Raw genomic sequence first — 14800 nt, 5'->3', positions numbered from 1 at the left:
AGCCGCCGCTCTCCTGCTCGCGGCTTCCGTAGCCACCGCCACCGCCGCCGTAGCTGCTCTGCTCGGAGCCGCGAAGGTAGTCAGCGGCAGCACCGGCGCCGCCGTAGGTGCTGCCTCCGTAGCCGCTCGACTGCTGCTCGCCGCCATAGCCGCCGGAGCCGCCGTAGCGAGTCTCGGTGCGCTCGGAGTAGCCGTAGCTCTCACCGCGGCCGCCGGAGTCCTCGCGCTGCTCGTAGCGCTGGTACTCGCTGCGGCGGCCGCCGTCGCCGTACTGGGTCTCGGTGTACTGGGCCTGGCCGTAGCGGTCGTCGGAGCGGCCGTACTCGGTGGTGGTCTGCGAGTAGCCGCCGTCCTCGGTGCGGCCGCCGGCCTGGTACGCCTCGGTCTCGTCCTTCTTGAACCCGCCGCCGAGGAAGCCGCCGGCCACGCTGCTGAGGAAGCCGCCCAGGCCGCCCGACTCCCCGCCGCCGCCTCCCTGGTTGCTCACCGCGTCCGACAGGCCCTGCTTGACGCCGCCCATGATGGCGTCGGCGGCGGCGCCGGCGATGCGGTCTTCCATGGTCTTCTCCTCCTCGTTGCGGAAGTTCTTGTGCATCTTCAGCTTGCCGCCGCAGCCGTGGCCGCAGTCGCGCTGGCCCTCGCGGTGGTTCTCGCCGCGCTCGACGCCGTCGCGGCTCAGCTTGCGGCGGTACTCGTCGCGCTGCTGGTCGCCCATGTCGTCCCACCACTCGCGCACCATGTCGAAGATGAGCCGGCGGCCCTCGTCGGCCCCGTCCGGCCCCATCTTGCGCTGCGCCGGGTGGTGCAGCACTCCGTAGATGATCTTGTTGAGCAGCTGGTCAACGTCGACGCCCTCGTCATCCCACGCCTCCATGAGCTGCGGCACGGTCCATTGGACGACCTTGGATGCGGTGCGGCCGCCGATTTCGTTGAGGATCTGTTAGACGGGGGATTTGGTTAGCGCGGCTGCCTCCAGTAACGGTCATGCCCCACCCTATCTTACGTTGGTGAAGTGATCCTTGGACAGCATCGAGTGGGTGGGGTCGGTGGCGTCGTCGTCATCAAAGATGTTGTGCTGCTCGTTCTGACTACTCTGGATGATCTCGGTGGCACCAGTTGCGAGCTCGTTCTTGATCTGGTCAATAACCGGGACGATGAACGGCGCAATGATCTGGAAGACAAAGATGGACATCTGCTCTTCCAGCTGCTCAACGATCTTGGGCAGGACGGGCACCTTGGAGATAGCCTCGGAGATGTTCTTGAGAAGTTCGTCGTGGAACTCGATGGCGGGCATGATCTGCTTGAAGATTCGTCTGATGTGGTTGGTGAACTCCTCGGGCTCTCGCGGCGAAACTTCCACGTTCTCCATCTGGGCGGCCTGGGCGTCCTGCTGGATGTCGTCTAGCTTTGACTTGTCGCTGCCACCGAGCAGGCCATCGGGGATCTTGTCGAGCAAGTCACGGAGAAGACTAGTGTCGGTTTTGGTGCTCTGCTGTAGGGTTCCCTCGAGATCCTCGATCTCGCTTTGGATCATCTTGTCGGAGACTATGCTTTGTTAATTTGCGTGACCAACAGGATTCGAGAGGGTAGACTTACGTTCGCCGGTGACCGAGTGAAGGAAGTCAACACCACCGAAGGTGCCAGTAACGATAGGGTAGACCTCCCGACGAGCACCGGGGATCCTCAACATCGTGTTGCGGCCAACGTGGGGGAAGATGTCTTCCTCGCCCATCTCGATCAGGGCAAGCTCGGTGTAGTTGCTGTGGGCAAAGTAATCTACGGCATGTCAGCACCCACAGCGCCGCGTAGAGGGAGGGCTGGCACCAAGTACACACCCTCAAGGCAGTGGAGGCCGGTTCCCAGGAGGCGCAGGGCTTCGTAGAGTTCATCCTTGTCCCCGGACTGGCCGTAGGAGCGGCCCAGCTCGATGCACTTGCTAAACAGACGGCGGACATGCAGGGCCGAGGTCATGATGCCAGCGTTCTCATTCGCAATGTAGTTCTTCATGCCCGTTTCCTCGTCGATGGCTAGCTCTACCGACTCGTCAACTGGTGCGCGCAGACGGGGGTCATAGTCGGTCGCATCCAGGTTGTCGGCATAGTTCCTGGGGTTGTCGATGTGGTCCTCGGGGCGGTAGCAGCCCAGACGTTCGGCGGTGACCTGGAACTCACCACTCCCGTAACCGAAAGTGACGAAACCGAGGATGCACAGGAGGAGGCGGATGGCCTCGGCCGAGACAGCCTTGACTGTACCCACGTCGATAGCCTGCGAGTAGTCGCGCAGCCAGTTGCCAAAGTAGACGCGGGAGACCATCAGCTTGTCGAACTTCTTGCCGCCAGCCACGCGGGCCATAGCGATCCTAAGGAGAGCATCCTCGATATCACCGTGACGCCCTGGCAAACGAAAGTGTTAGCTCGGTAATGGAAGGCGATAGCCTAGAGGAGAAAGGAAAGGAGATAACTCACAGTTCTGGCCTTCGATCTTGGAGATTCCAGCGATGTTACCGGCGCCGAAGGCGAGCGTGGGTCGCACGAAGCAGAAAAGCACGATGAACCCGAGTAGAAATGGGTAGGGTTTGAGGGTCGCCATGATGACGATTGGTTAGTTGGGTAGGGTATCCGTATTTCTAGTCAATCAATGTGACGGGTTGTGTAGTGGGAAGAGGAAGATGGGAAGATGGAATCGCGGTCAAGAGCTGGCAAAGAGCTGGCACAAGAATTAATACGAGTGCGGGGCAAGTCGAGAGAAGGGAGATGAACCTTGTCAAGCCCCCGCGGATGGTGATGGTTTGGGATTTGGAAGCTTGCGAAGGTGGGTTCGAGATGGAAGAAATCGGGAGGAGGAATCAATTCGTTTGGTTACACTGGGGGGGATGGTGAAGATGAAATACCGATCGAGCAAACATCAATCGCTGCTAGCCTCTATGGAACCCAGAAAAAAGGAGTCGATTCCTTCTTACTTTGGGCGTCTTTTTCATGCGCCGCCCGACCTCATCCCCCTCATTCCGCCCAGACCAACCTGGAAGTCAGGTTTCAGCGATCGGAAACTTGCCAAGCCAGCCATTCAGCTTGCTTGGTCGTCTCCGTCGCGGGGCACTAAGGAGGCTCGAGGAGGGGTAGATTTGGCGGAGCGGGGTTCCTGTTGGATGACCTACCCCCGTTTGAAGCAGTGATCGAAAGCGGGGCACCGGCAACACCCCTGCAGGAGCTCGGCTTTTGCGAGGTGCCGGACCCCACTGGAGCCAAGAATGCGGACGCGTTTTGTGGGCATCGTCAAAACACACAAGAACCCAAAAAAAATGGGAGAAAAGATGGTAACTCCCGCTGTTGATGGCGGCCGAGATGAGTTGCTTCTTTCTATTTTATGCTCGTGTAATACCCAGAGTCTTCCACTCCCGGAAAGCATCGTTCGAGGGGCTACAGCCTATTCTCCAACCAGAGCAACTGGACATGGGACATCGTGGTCGCGATGAAATGGAGGGTTTGCGGGGAAAATGAGAAATGACAACTGAGCTCTGTTTCGCCGGATCTCATGTGTTCAGGTATCGATTCCCATAGGACATCACCTCTACATAGTACTCATCCCCCTTCGAGCTGCGCAGCCTCGGCCTTGCGGACAACCAGAAGGGCCTAACCCTGCTTGAGGTTCAGCTCCCCAGGGACCTGGGTGCTGACGCGTTCGCTGTCAAGCAAACCGATCTCCATGCATGTCTGTACGTTCCGGTACCTCCATAACTCCAACCCAAGTATCGTCATGGGTAAGGAGGGAAAGTATGTCACACTTCAAGTCGCACTCCAAAGGGCCAAACTCGGCCCTATTTCTTCCAGTTTACTCAACGTCATCATCTGAAAACAAAACTGGGATAGGTGGTTGAGTCGTGCTTAAGCAGGTCGTTATCTCGAACTCGCATTCTCCTTTTTCTTCTCTCTCCGAAGAAAGTGGTGTTGGCATCTACTCGGCCCAAACTCTTCAAGATACCTACCTAGCCTGGTACCTTCACGGAGTACAAAGTGGGGGAAAATGGAGGTACCTACCTTACTTTGGGGCCCCAACTTACATGCCCGCCTCCCATCGAGCATCTCGTTCAGAGTGGGCGTTTTCTCGACCAGACCTGAACGAGGGCTACAGACGAGATACCCTACCTTGGGCCGGATAGCTGCGTGAAAATAGAGAATCGGCGATGCGGGCGGTGATGGGTACTGCGGTGGCGGGGAAGCTCATAAGGGCCTGTGAGTTGAGTTGTCACACGCACCGCTGATCAACCGTGTGATGCCGAGTGGCCGAAGTTGTGACGAAACTGGGCCTCGTCCTTCCGAGAAACCCAGTGTCCCCCGAGCTCACAGCAGGCTGATAGCAATCGATGGCCCCATGGAAGAGGGATGTGGGCGGCTGGGAAGCCAAGGGCTTGCGAATACAGAAGCTCCGTTCCGGGTTGCGGAAGAGTTGGGGGAAGGTTGGGGAACCTCCCAAGGAGCGCTCGTAACGGGGGCTCAGGAAGCGCTGGTGTTGGGGAACTCGGGCAGAGAAAAAAACGCCCAGCCTGGGCGGGCGGCGTTGGGGGCTCTCTAAAATCAGCCAAACCAAATCAGGGCTGCTCGTCACCCCTGTCGGCTTGGAGCAAGCCCACTGCTGCGGCCACTCTGGCGGCTCGCCCGTGTGTTCGCTGATCCGTTGCCCATTGGATGATTCCGGTCCTTGTGTGACCGCGGGCTGATCCCGCTTTGGAGCGCTCGAGGACAGCGCGCAAACACCGTCCCAACAGCGCCCCGAGATGATAATGACCTGGTGTAGGTAGCTTCGAAACTCAGCGGTGGCCTCATGACGCCTCTTGGAGAGTTGTGGTGCTGTGTTCAACAACGCGAAACAGCGCATTTGAATGTGCAGAAACCCCAACGGTCGAAATTATTGTAGATGAGGCATCATCTCCTATGGGCTTGACGAAGCCCGTGGTGTTCTTCTCGTTGGCCTGATAGTGGATGACAGATTTGCGCTAAAAAACGGTGACGCGATGCGTTGTGCAGTGAGAGCCTGGGTGGGTGGAGGTGAGATGCAAGAAGGGAAAGCGGGGTGGTCGTTCGCTGGCAGCACCCGGCCGTTGAATTTGTTGCACCAGCCTGACATGATTGTACCTATGCTGGGAGTTATGTAACTATGTAACTGCGTGTTGGGTTCGAGGCACTCGAGGTTCTGCATCTGCATTGCATTTGAATGCTGGGGCGTTTTCGCTTTCGAAGCAATCCTGCCGCTGCGGGTAGAGCAAGAGACCCTCAAGATAGGTGTGACCTTGAGGCTTCGGGCAGTCCAGGGCACCGCCTGTAAAAGCATTGATGGAATCTTCAGCGGTGCCTGTTGAAGGTCCATGGAAGGTTGTGCAGAGTGGACGGGCGGGTTTCGGCGGGTTTCAGCGAGTCCAACTGAACGGAGCTTCTTGGGCCCGAATTGGGCGGCATGCCCAGCTCGCAATTTTTGGCTGCCAATTTTCAGCAGTTGTTTCGCTGAAATCAGCGCTGGCACCCCCTCCTCAGCGACCCACGTATATTTTCGGCAACCCCGCCGCGCCCCCCAAAATTCGGCGGGAATTTTTCCTCCCAAACTCTCTGTTCATTTCACTCAGGCCGCATTTCACAGCGCTCAGCTTCGCAGTACGCAACGCACTGAAAGCCCTACCCGCTCCACCATCACGGCATCAAAGCTCAGCGCCATCCTCCCGCTATCAAAAACCCACCAAAACCGCCACTAAGAAATCGCATCGCATCAACCATGCCTCGCCCGCCCAAGAACAAGCCCGTCCCCGAGCCTGTGGTTCCCGTTGTTGCGGCGCCCAGCGTCCCCGTCGCCGTGGCCCCCGCAGCGCACAACTTCAAGGCTCCCCCCGTTATCGATGTTGACCAGTTCATCCGCGTCAGAGATTCGGTAAGCCATTTGCTTTTTTGCGCATCCCCGCATCCCATTCAGCAGCAACAACACCGTGCATGCCTACCCCTCAGACATCTCGCGGTACCCCCCCGCAACCTCGAGACAGTCTTCATCGGCCATTGTGTGCCTGGAGCAAGCCCCAAAGTCTAGCTTCCAGTCATAACATAGGGACCAAAACAAAACAACGCGTATCACGCGCGTTCCCATTCTCCATCCCACCACCCCCCACTGTTTGCATCGCATAATCCGCTGCGCGGTATACCCAAGAACCTGAGAGAGCAGTGTACATGCATTTGTTCTGTGTGTAGCGCGGAGTCGTGCACGACCCGGGTCACGGGTAGCCCATCGGCTGCAATCCCTCATCGTGGTCTTGATACCTTTGCGACCCCTTTCGCGCTTCGCCTTGTTTACAAAATACCCGCTTTGAGCCTACCCACTAACTCGCTCACAGGTCTACCAGCGACTCCAGACAATCCAGGACCTGATTAGGAGTTTCTCTCAGGATTATCTTCGTCAGACGAACCTCCTCATTGGTGAGGGAACCAACCTTGAGAATGGCGCAGAATTGGACCGCATCGCCGGGTCCCTCAACACCATGATCCAGCCTGCTTTTGCCCCTCCCCAACCGCCGGTTGAGGAGAAGAAGGAACGCAAGAAGCGTACCCACGACCCCAACGCGCCCAAGCGTCCCTTGACCCCCTATTTCTTGTACATGCAGACCGCTCGTCCCATCATTGCCAATGATCTTGGTGACCAGGTCCCCAAGGGGGCTGTTCAGGACGAGGGCCAGCGCCGGTGGTCCGTCATGACCCCGGCCGAGAAGCTCGGCTGGAACCAGGCCTACCAGTACAACCTCCGTCTCTACAACGCGCGCGTCCATTCTTACAAGAACGGCAACCCAAGCGCCAAGGAGATGAGTGATGACGATGCTCGCGTCTATGCCGACCAGTTTAGCATCGGGATGCCGCCTATCGCGCAGGCCGAGGAGGTGCCGGCCAACGAGCAGGAAGCTGTCACCGAGCAGCTGCAGAGGGACGCCGTCCCGGAGCCTTCTCCGTCTGAGCCGGAGGAGGAGGAGCCCGCCGCGCCAGTAGCCAAGACCCCCAAGAAGGCGGCGACTCGCAAGCGGAAGAGCACCGCGGCCGCTACCCCGGCGGCTGCCGAGATCGAGCCGCCCAAGCCGGTGGCCGCCACCCCCGCCAGCCCCGAGGTTAAGAAGCGGAAGCGGGCTTCCAAGGCCGCTGAGCAGGTGGTGGAGGAGCCTAAAAAGTCTGGCCGTAAGAAGGCCAAGAGCGGCTAGGCTCGTCTTCTCGTCCTAGCTCTCTTTCTATCATATCGGTTCGGTTTTCTCTCTTCAACGATACCTCTGGGATCAATGGGTGTTTCAATCTCTCTTTGATGATGCCTCTCTTGTCAAGGGACACCGAGGGTGGGTTCAGGCAGCAGAAGGTACACTTGGTTTTGGATGCGAAGTCGACAGCATTCGCAGACGTGCTATTCAGGGTCAACTGTTGGGTGTAACGGTCAGTGTATGGATCAATGAGCAAGAGGCACCAGCCTCCAGGCCTTCATGAAACGGATCGCCGGAGGGAGGAAGGAGGAGGAAAGGTGATGAGGTGCTCTCATCTCGGCCCCACAAGCCAATTGTGGTATGTATGTACTATGTATGTACATGGTGGTCTCCAGTTTTGCGCTTTACTAGTTATGGGTCGCATCGGTGTGGGTTGTAGGGGCGTCAATGAATTTTACATATCTTCTCTCGTTTCTCTGGTCGTTGTGAAATGCCGACGACCACCCAACACACAATTGGGACAGGGCACTCTGGATGCGAGTTTCCCCGCATCTCACTGCGCGTCGAGAGGCTGATTGATGCAGTGCCCTCCCTGTGTCTCCAGCTGGTTACTTCAGGTAACCCCAGCGGGCACAGGGGGCACCGCGCGGGAAAGCCGAATCAATTCTGGGTTCCAGGTGTCAGGAAACCAAGACCCTGATCGGACACCTTTGCGGAGCCCAATGGCACTCACCAGGGGCTCAAAGCGAAAGGACTCCTCCAACGCCCAAGCCTGCCTACCCGGGTAGGTAGCCCTGGAGGCCCGCCGTCTTCCTGTGCCTCTTAGGAACCACCTTTGCATTTAGGTTATTCTACAGGCCTAGGTATTCCCTTCGCAAACCCCCGAATTATGGAAGATGTCCCAACGCCGCCCACTGTTTCCCCATAAACCTACCTACCTCGGTACATACCTAGGCATGTACACACCTCCCTCCGTCCTCATCCCGGAAACCCGTGGCACAGGTGTCTAGTGAAGGTTCAGCTGCCAGCACCGGCACAACCACCGGGGAACACCCGCATCTCAGCACATTCTTTCTGGTCTGACACTGTCGCGCCGGGGTTCTCCAGCCATGAGCTGCCAAACGCTTACACAAGTGCACCACCCTCCTGTCACTGATATCTAATACAAGGCACAAGAAGAGCACCGCATCAAAGCAAGTATATATTACTACGAAAACGCTATACTCCACAACACACATACACCAAAGAATAAAGAAGAATAACCAGACATTACAAATAGAGACCTCCACACACTACGCCTTCCCCAACGACAACAACAAACCGCCCCCCCCCTTAACCGATCGACTTACTCAAGCAACCACCACTACCATCACCATCACCGCCTCTGCTCCACCAACCACTCACCACTCACCAACCCCCCACTCTTCAACCACTCAATAAAAATACGCCGTCTGCGCCAACGGCAGCATGCCCATCGGCTCCGAATCCATCACCACCCCATCCGCCATGACAACATAGCTCTCCGGGTCGACGGACATGCGCGGGGTGGCGTCGTTGAACTTGAGGTCGCGCTTGCCGACGCCGCGGCAGCCGCGGACGGGGACGATGCGCTTCTTGAGGCCGTAGGTGCCGACGACGCCGCTGTCGATGCCCGCCTGCGACACGAAGGCCACGCTCGTCTGCGGGATGGAGGGCGCGAACATGGGCCGCATGATCATGGGCTGGATGGAGGGGATCGAGGCGTTGGCGTCGCCCTGTTTTTGGTGGGAGGAGGGTGCGGTTAGGATGGGGAGTTTGGTGTTGGGGGGTTCGTTAAAGGGGGGAGGAGTTGGGGAGGAGAGGGGAAAAGCTTACCATCCGCGCGTAGGCGATCATGCCGCACTTGACGACGGACGTCGGCTTGGTGCCGAACCACGCCGGGTCCCACAGGACAAAGTCGGCCAGCTTGTTCTTCTCGATGCTCCCGATCATGTGCGACATGCCCTGGGCGATGGCCGGGTTGATGGTGTACTTGCTGACGTAGCGCTTGACGCGGAAGTTGTCGGCCCCCGTGCCCTCGTCCTCGGGCAGCGGGCCGCGCTGGACCTTGTTCTTGTGCGCCGTGTGCCACGTCCGCAGGATGACCTCCCCGCAGCGGCCCATGGCCTGGCTGTCGCTGCTCATCATGCTGATGGCGCCCAGGTCGTGCAGCACGTCCTCGGCCGCGATGGTCTCGGAGCGGATGCGGCTCTCGGCGAAGGCCACATCCTCGGGGATGTCCTTGGTCAGGTGGTGGCAGACCATCAACATGTCCAGATGCTCCTCGAGCGTGTTGCGCGTGTAGGGGCGGGTCGGGTTTGTGGACGAGGGCAGGATGTTGGGGTACTCGGCGATCCGGATGATGTCGGGCGCGTGCCCGCCACCGGCACCCTCGGTGTGGTAGGCGTGGAGAGTGCGGCCGTCGACGGCCTTCAGGGTCTGCTCGACGTAGCCCGACTCGTTGAGCGTGTCCGTGTGGATCATGCACTGCACGTCGAGCTCGTCGCACACAGTGAGGCAGGTGTCGATGGCCGCCGGGTGGCAGCCCCAGTCTTCGTGCAGCTTGAGACCGCAGGCGCCCGCCTTGACCATCTCCTTGAGGGCAACGGTGTCGCTGTCGTTGCCCTTGGCCGTGATGCCGATGTTCACCGGCAGCCTGTCGGCGCCGCGGAGGATTTCGCGGATGAAATATGGCCCAGGGGTGCAAGTGGTAGCGGAGGTGTTGGCACTGGATGTGGTCAGCTTCTCTGGCCCTGAATTTGGAGATAGGGGTTCCGGTCCTCACCTTGGCCCCGTGCCACCACCCACCATGGTAGTGACGCCCGACGCGATAGACTCGTCAGCCTGTTGCGGGCAGATGAAGTGGATGTGACTATCAATGCCGCCGGCCGTGACGATCTTACCTTCGCCGGCAATCACATCGGTACAGCTGCCCACGATCATACCGGGCGTCACGCCGCTCATGACATCGGGATTCCCTGCCTTGCCAATGTTCACAATATACCCGTCCTTGACACCGATATCAGCCTTGAAGATACCGGTCCAGTCGACGATGAGCGCGTTAGTCACTACCAGATCCAGGCTCTCGGCGCTCGTGCGCCCCGTCGCGGCGCCCATACCGTCACGCAGCGTCTTACCACCACCGAACTTACACTCGTCCCCGTAGACAGTGAAGTCCTTCTCGACCTTGATCCACAGGTCCGTCTTCCCCAGCCTCACCAAGTCCCCGGTCGTGGGCCCAAACATGGTCGCATACGTATTCCTATCGATGGTGGCGCCCTCGATCCTATGGACCATGTCACCGGCGTCGGACCTTAGAGCCATATCCCCCGCCGGGTCGGGCACGTGGGCGAACCCAGCCTCGGCCAGCTTGTCCTGAATCTCCTTGAGCCTCCCAAAGTCCACCCGCCCGGACGCGATCGCGTTCCCACCCCTGATGACCTTCAGCCCGCCAATCTCCACCAACGTCACCGTCTTGGTGTCCCCCGGCTCGAAGCGGATGGAGCTGCCCGACGCCTGGTCCAGGCGGTACCCGTACGACCGTAGGCGGTCAAATTCGAGGCACGGGTTGACCTCGATGAAGTGGTAGTGGCTCCCGACCTGGATGGGGCGGTCGCCCTTGCTCGTGACCTGGAGCTTGATGCGCTTCTTGCCCTCGTTGAGCTTGATGACCGAGTCCTTGACAACCACGACGGCGCCGGGCTGCTTCTCGTAGGCGTACTCCTCGTCGGCGTACTTGGGGAACAGCGCCTCGGCGTTCTCGGGCACGGGGATGAAGCTGCCGTAGAGGGCGCGCGCGAGGTCGCCGTCGTCGGTGGCGATGGGGTTCTGCACCGTCACCAGGAAGGTGCCTGCGGGAAAGGTGCCCTCGACTTGGATGTCGTGCAGCGTTGAGCAGACCTCGGGCAGGACGTGGCGGCGTCCCAGCATGGTGCTTCCGAGTGACATGAGATCGGCGACGGTGTGGTTGCCATCGCGGATCAGCTCCTGGAGGTTGGAAGCGATGAGGGCCTGGTCCATGATGTTAGTCTTGTTTCATTTTTTCTTTTCATTTTTCATTTTTCATTTTCATCTTCATTTTTGTTTTTTTCATCTTTCTTCTTCTTCTCTTTTCTCTTGTCCCAAGTGAGGCCCTGAGAGTGTGTTTCTTACCGTGGCTTCGACATGATTTAATCGCACTCCGCGGGCCAGTCGCCGCTGAGCAAGGAAGCCCAGTTCTGAGATGGTGATCTTGTCGATCTATTCAGTGGAATTTCCATACCGTTAGCTAAAATCACACTTCAAATCGTGGACTGAGTTGCATCAAGTCTCTTTTGTCTCAGAGTGTAATCTGGAGTTGCAGTTGCACCTGCCGTGGGACCTGAGACAGAGAGAGCGCTTGAGCGGGCAAATGGACGAACGTGAAAGTAAAGCGCCAATGCCCACTAACCTCCTTCGGTACGAGATGCATCGTGGCAGCTCAATTCAAGGGCCAAGACAGCCCTATCGATAACTGGGCTTGTGTAACTGGATGAGTACGATGGATACTGGGGATCAGATGAGATATAAACCCATTTCTCGAGAACGCCCTGGGAAACTAGATAGGTAGTCCCTAGTAGGTAGTCCCTGAGAATAGGAAAAATGATTTTTTTTCCCCTTCGCGCTTCCGCTAGTCCCGACGGTCGAATACCCCGCATCCTTACTGATAAGCTTCGAGACCGATGTTGGTTATGACACCATGAATCCACCGATGGTCAGGTCAGTGATAAGATACGGGTCCTCATGACTTGCGGTGCACTACTACTTTGAGTTCACAAACCTGGAAGGCCCATATTGAGTACCATACACAGTAATACTCGGCCTAGTACGGGCCCGGGAGGCATGGACCTTACCAGTAGATCAGTGCATGTTCCAAGCCAGTAATTACAATTACCTAGGCTTCAGTTTCCTATGCTTCCTCCAACGCCAGCCAAATATCTCCAAGACCAACCTAAAATAGACAAGATGTACAGATGATGCCTTGCCAAATAACCAACCCAAAATAAACACACCCAGAGATACATGTGCCGTAGGTATCTAGTCCAACGCCGTCCCATGTCCAGTAACAGCCCGAGTCTAAGCATCAATCAACTTCTCCTCCCCCTTCCCCCTCGCCAAAACCTCTTTGATCCGCTCGTCCTCAATCGACCGTATCCTGCCCCGCGCCTCCTCCAGCCTCTCAACGCCCCTGTTGATCGTCTCGATGTGCACGCTGAGCGGGATCTCGGCCTGGTCCCGCAGCAAGCCGGGCTCAGAGACGCGGCCCTTCAGGTCACCCAGACTCGCCTGGATCTTCTCGAGCTCGACGATGAGCTCGTTGACGAGGCGGACGGCGCCGGAGCGCTGGCCGTCGACCTGCTTGAGCAGGGCGAGCTGGCTGTTGTAGTTGGAGAGGCGGCGGTTGTTGGCGCCGACCAGCGTCCACAGCGTCCAGAGGATGTCGTCCTTGCGGCCCTGCACCGTCTTGTGCGTGCGCGTCACGAAGTTGTAGATGGCGTCCAGGTGCTCCTCCGCCCGCGCGAGCGAGTGCAGCACCTCGCGCGCCTCCAGGATCAGCCGCGCCACCTTGTCCGACACCAGCTCCGTGTGCTCGATGTACCGGTCGAGCAGGTACCGCTCCGACAGGAGGGTGGGTTGGAACGGGGAGAGGAGCCAGTCGGTCCAGGCGCCGATGAGGCCGGCGACGCCGCTTTGGTCGTCGCGGTTGCTGCTCTTGTCGAACGGCTCGAGGTTGCGCGACGTCCACCGGGTGATGCTGATGACCCAGTCGACGGTCGAGCTGACGCGCGTGTTGAACCGCTGCAGGACGCTCGTCACCGTTTGCGCCGTGTCGATGAACCCGTCGAACTCCAAAATGAGCTCTTCCTTGCTCATGAGCGAGCTGTAGCGGACCACGGTGCGCAGGTCGCGGATCGAGGATTCCGAGCGCTTCATTTCCATGGGCAGCGACAGGCCGTCCGCCGCCATCTCCGCCACTCGCTGGAACTTGTCCTGGGCGTGCATCAGCCCGTCGAACCTGATCGGCTGCCCGTCCCCTTTCCTACCCCCTTCCGCTGGTTTGAGTTCCGGGCAAAACGGCAGGTCCATCCACGACACCCCTGGGATGCGGCAGATCGGGGAGAGCGACATGTAGATCGACTTGCTCGCCATGTTCTGCAGCACAATAACACCGCCGAATGTGATGTATAACGACACCAGGATCGCCAGCGGCTTCTTCGCGTAGCGCAACGCGAGCCCTACCACCTCGAGCGCCCAGCTCACAGCATTAAACAACGCAGTAAACAGCGATGTCGACGCCCTGCTGCCCTCGCCCAACGCCGCCCGCTCACCCCGGGACGTCTTCTCATCCTCCCTCACACGCCGCCCCTTGGCAGGACTCGCTGGAGCCGCTGCTTGGCGGCGTCTGACTCGAGGCGGGGACGGTGGCGGGACCGAAGCTCTAATGGTGGTGGATGACCGGGTGCTCGCCCGCCGGGGGCTGGCAACATCGACCTTGGGCATGTAGAACTCGGGCTCGGGCTCTGGCGAGCGCTGCCTCAAGTTCTCGCGGGAGCTCTCCCGCACGGCCTTGGGGACGGAGGGGCGGAACGGCGACCTCAGGAGGACCTGCTCGTCGTCCTCGGCCTTGCTGAGGAAGTTCTCGATGCTGTCGTCCTGCGAGCCCCCTATGCTCCACGGCTGCGACCCGCCGATGCTGAAGGACTGCGACCCGACCGGCTGCGAGCCGCTCGAGCCGATGAAGTCGTCGTCGTCGTGTAGTATCGACGTGTCGAAGCTGTCGTTCTCCCCGCCCTCCACCATGCGCCATGAGCTCTCGGGCGGGAACTCCCGCTTCACCGAGGATCGTGTTGTCCTCGCCATGTTGTGATTGCCGATGTTGCGGATGTGCCGGCCCGGAACTGGTGGGACAATGTCCGGTTGAGAATCCCCCCCAAGACGAAAACTCGGGTGGCTGGCCCGATGTTATACCTGAGATATTCGGCGACAGACAGGGAGAGGAGTCGGGAGAAATCGCGAGGTCACGCGTCGCGTCGCTGCGGTGGCGAACCTGGAATCCAGGTGTTATCGAAGGCAGCAGCGCCGTCTTATAGGTCCAGAGTGATGCAAAAGTGGGGGGTTTCTTGCTCCCTCGCTGCCTTGCTTGGTCTTTTAAGTCCCTTGCAAACTATCAAATGAGTCACTGTAGGCAGCAGAGGGATATTCACAATTTTGACAGGGGGTATTGTTTGCTCGAGCGTCAAAGATAGACATGTTTTTATGCAGTACAGTTTTGTTGATGTTGGGTTACGGTTGAGTGCTGAGGGGTGGCTCGGGTGGGTGATCAGCGGTCGCTATTTATTTGTTTCACTGTGGAAGAACACCCAATCCAAGCGCGGAACACCGTGTGAGTATGATCCCGATCAGCTGGACCGCTGAGCTGACTGCCAGGTGGGGTGGTGGGGCACAATGACCCCCTTGCGCTGGCAGGGGTATCCCGACGGTCTCGCCTTGGGGAAATGGGCCACGGTTTGAGAGCTTGTTCCGCTTGTTGCATTGCATTGGATCGAATTGATCTGG

The 14800-nt window shown here is 58.8% G+C and overlaps 5 protein-coding genes across 5 annotated transcripts; 1 reads left to right on the top strand and 4 right to left on the bottom strand.

Annotated features, from left to right (window-relative positions):
• Positions 1-204: 204 nt before the first annotated feature.
• On the bottom strand, positions 205-3083 carry B0H64DRAFT_352866 (heterokaryon incompatibility Het-C; the record flags this gene model as incomplete). The annotated part of the gene is made up of 5 exons (XM_062801501.1): positions 2466-3083; positions 1836-2393; positions 1597-1776; positions 1004-1545; positions 205-937 (listed from the first exon to the last, which is right to left on the bottom strand). Coding segments are annotated over exons 1-5 (2136 nt in total), but the record flags the coding sequence as incomplete, so codon positions are not given.
• A 1028-nt stretch (positions 3084-4111) lies between these two features.
• Positions 4112-5099, bottom strand: B0H64DRAFT_29802 (uncharacterized protein). Its single transcript, XM_062800085.1, has one exon. It carries the CDS (start codon positions 4870-4872, stop codon positions 4243-4245), a length of 630 nt encoding a protein of 209 aa, XP_062664569.1. The 5' UTR covers positions 4873-5099; the 3' UTR covers positions 4112-4242.
• Positions 5100-5513: 414 nt separating this feature from the next.
• B0H64DRAFT_382500 (uncharacterized protein) lies at positions 5514-7678 on the top strand. Its single transcript, XM_062802875.1, has 2 exons — positions 5514-5913; positions 6368-7678. Exons 1-2 carry the CDS (start codon positions 5761-5763, stop codon positions 7214-7216), a joined length of 1002 nt encoding a protein of 333 aa, XP_062664568.1. The 5' UTR covers positions 5514-5760; the 3' UTR covers positions 7217-7678.
• A 710-nt stretch (positions 7679-8388) lies between these two features.
• On the bottom strand, positions 8389-12067 carry B0H64DRAFT_382498 (uncharacterized protein). Its single transcript, XM_062802874.1, has 5 exons — positions 11655-12067; positions 11378-11464; positions 10011-11236; positions 9062-9953; positions 8389-8961 (listed from the first exon to the last, which is right to left on the bottom strand). Exons 1-5 carry the CDS (start codon positions 11673-11675, stop codon positions 8641-8643), a joined length of 2547 nt encoding a protein of 848 aa, XP_062664567.1. The 5' UTR covers positions 11676-12067; the 3' UTR covers positions 8389-8640.
• On the bottom strand, positions 12068-14596 carry B0H64DRAFT_382492 (uncharacterized protein). Its single transcript, XM_062802873.1, has one exon. It carries the CDS (start codon positions 14102-14104, stop codon positions 12320-12322), a length of 1785 nt encoding a protein of 594 aa, XP_062664566.1. The 5' UTR covers positions 14105-14596; the 3' UTR covers positions 12068-12319.
• Positions 14597-14800: the final 204 nt, after the last annotated feature.

This window comes from Chaetomium fimeti (assembly GCF_033439085.1).
Source record: "Chaetomium fimeti strain CBS 168.71 chromosome Unknown B0H64scaffold_1, whole genome shotgun sequence".
Lineage (NCBI taxonomy): Eukaryota > Fungi > Ascomycota > Sordariomycetes > Sordariales > Chaetomiaceae > Chaetomium > Chaetomium fimeti.
The sequence above is the reverse complement of the archived record's forward strand: the minus strand, read 5'-3'. Positions and strand labels throughout refer to the sequence as shown.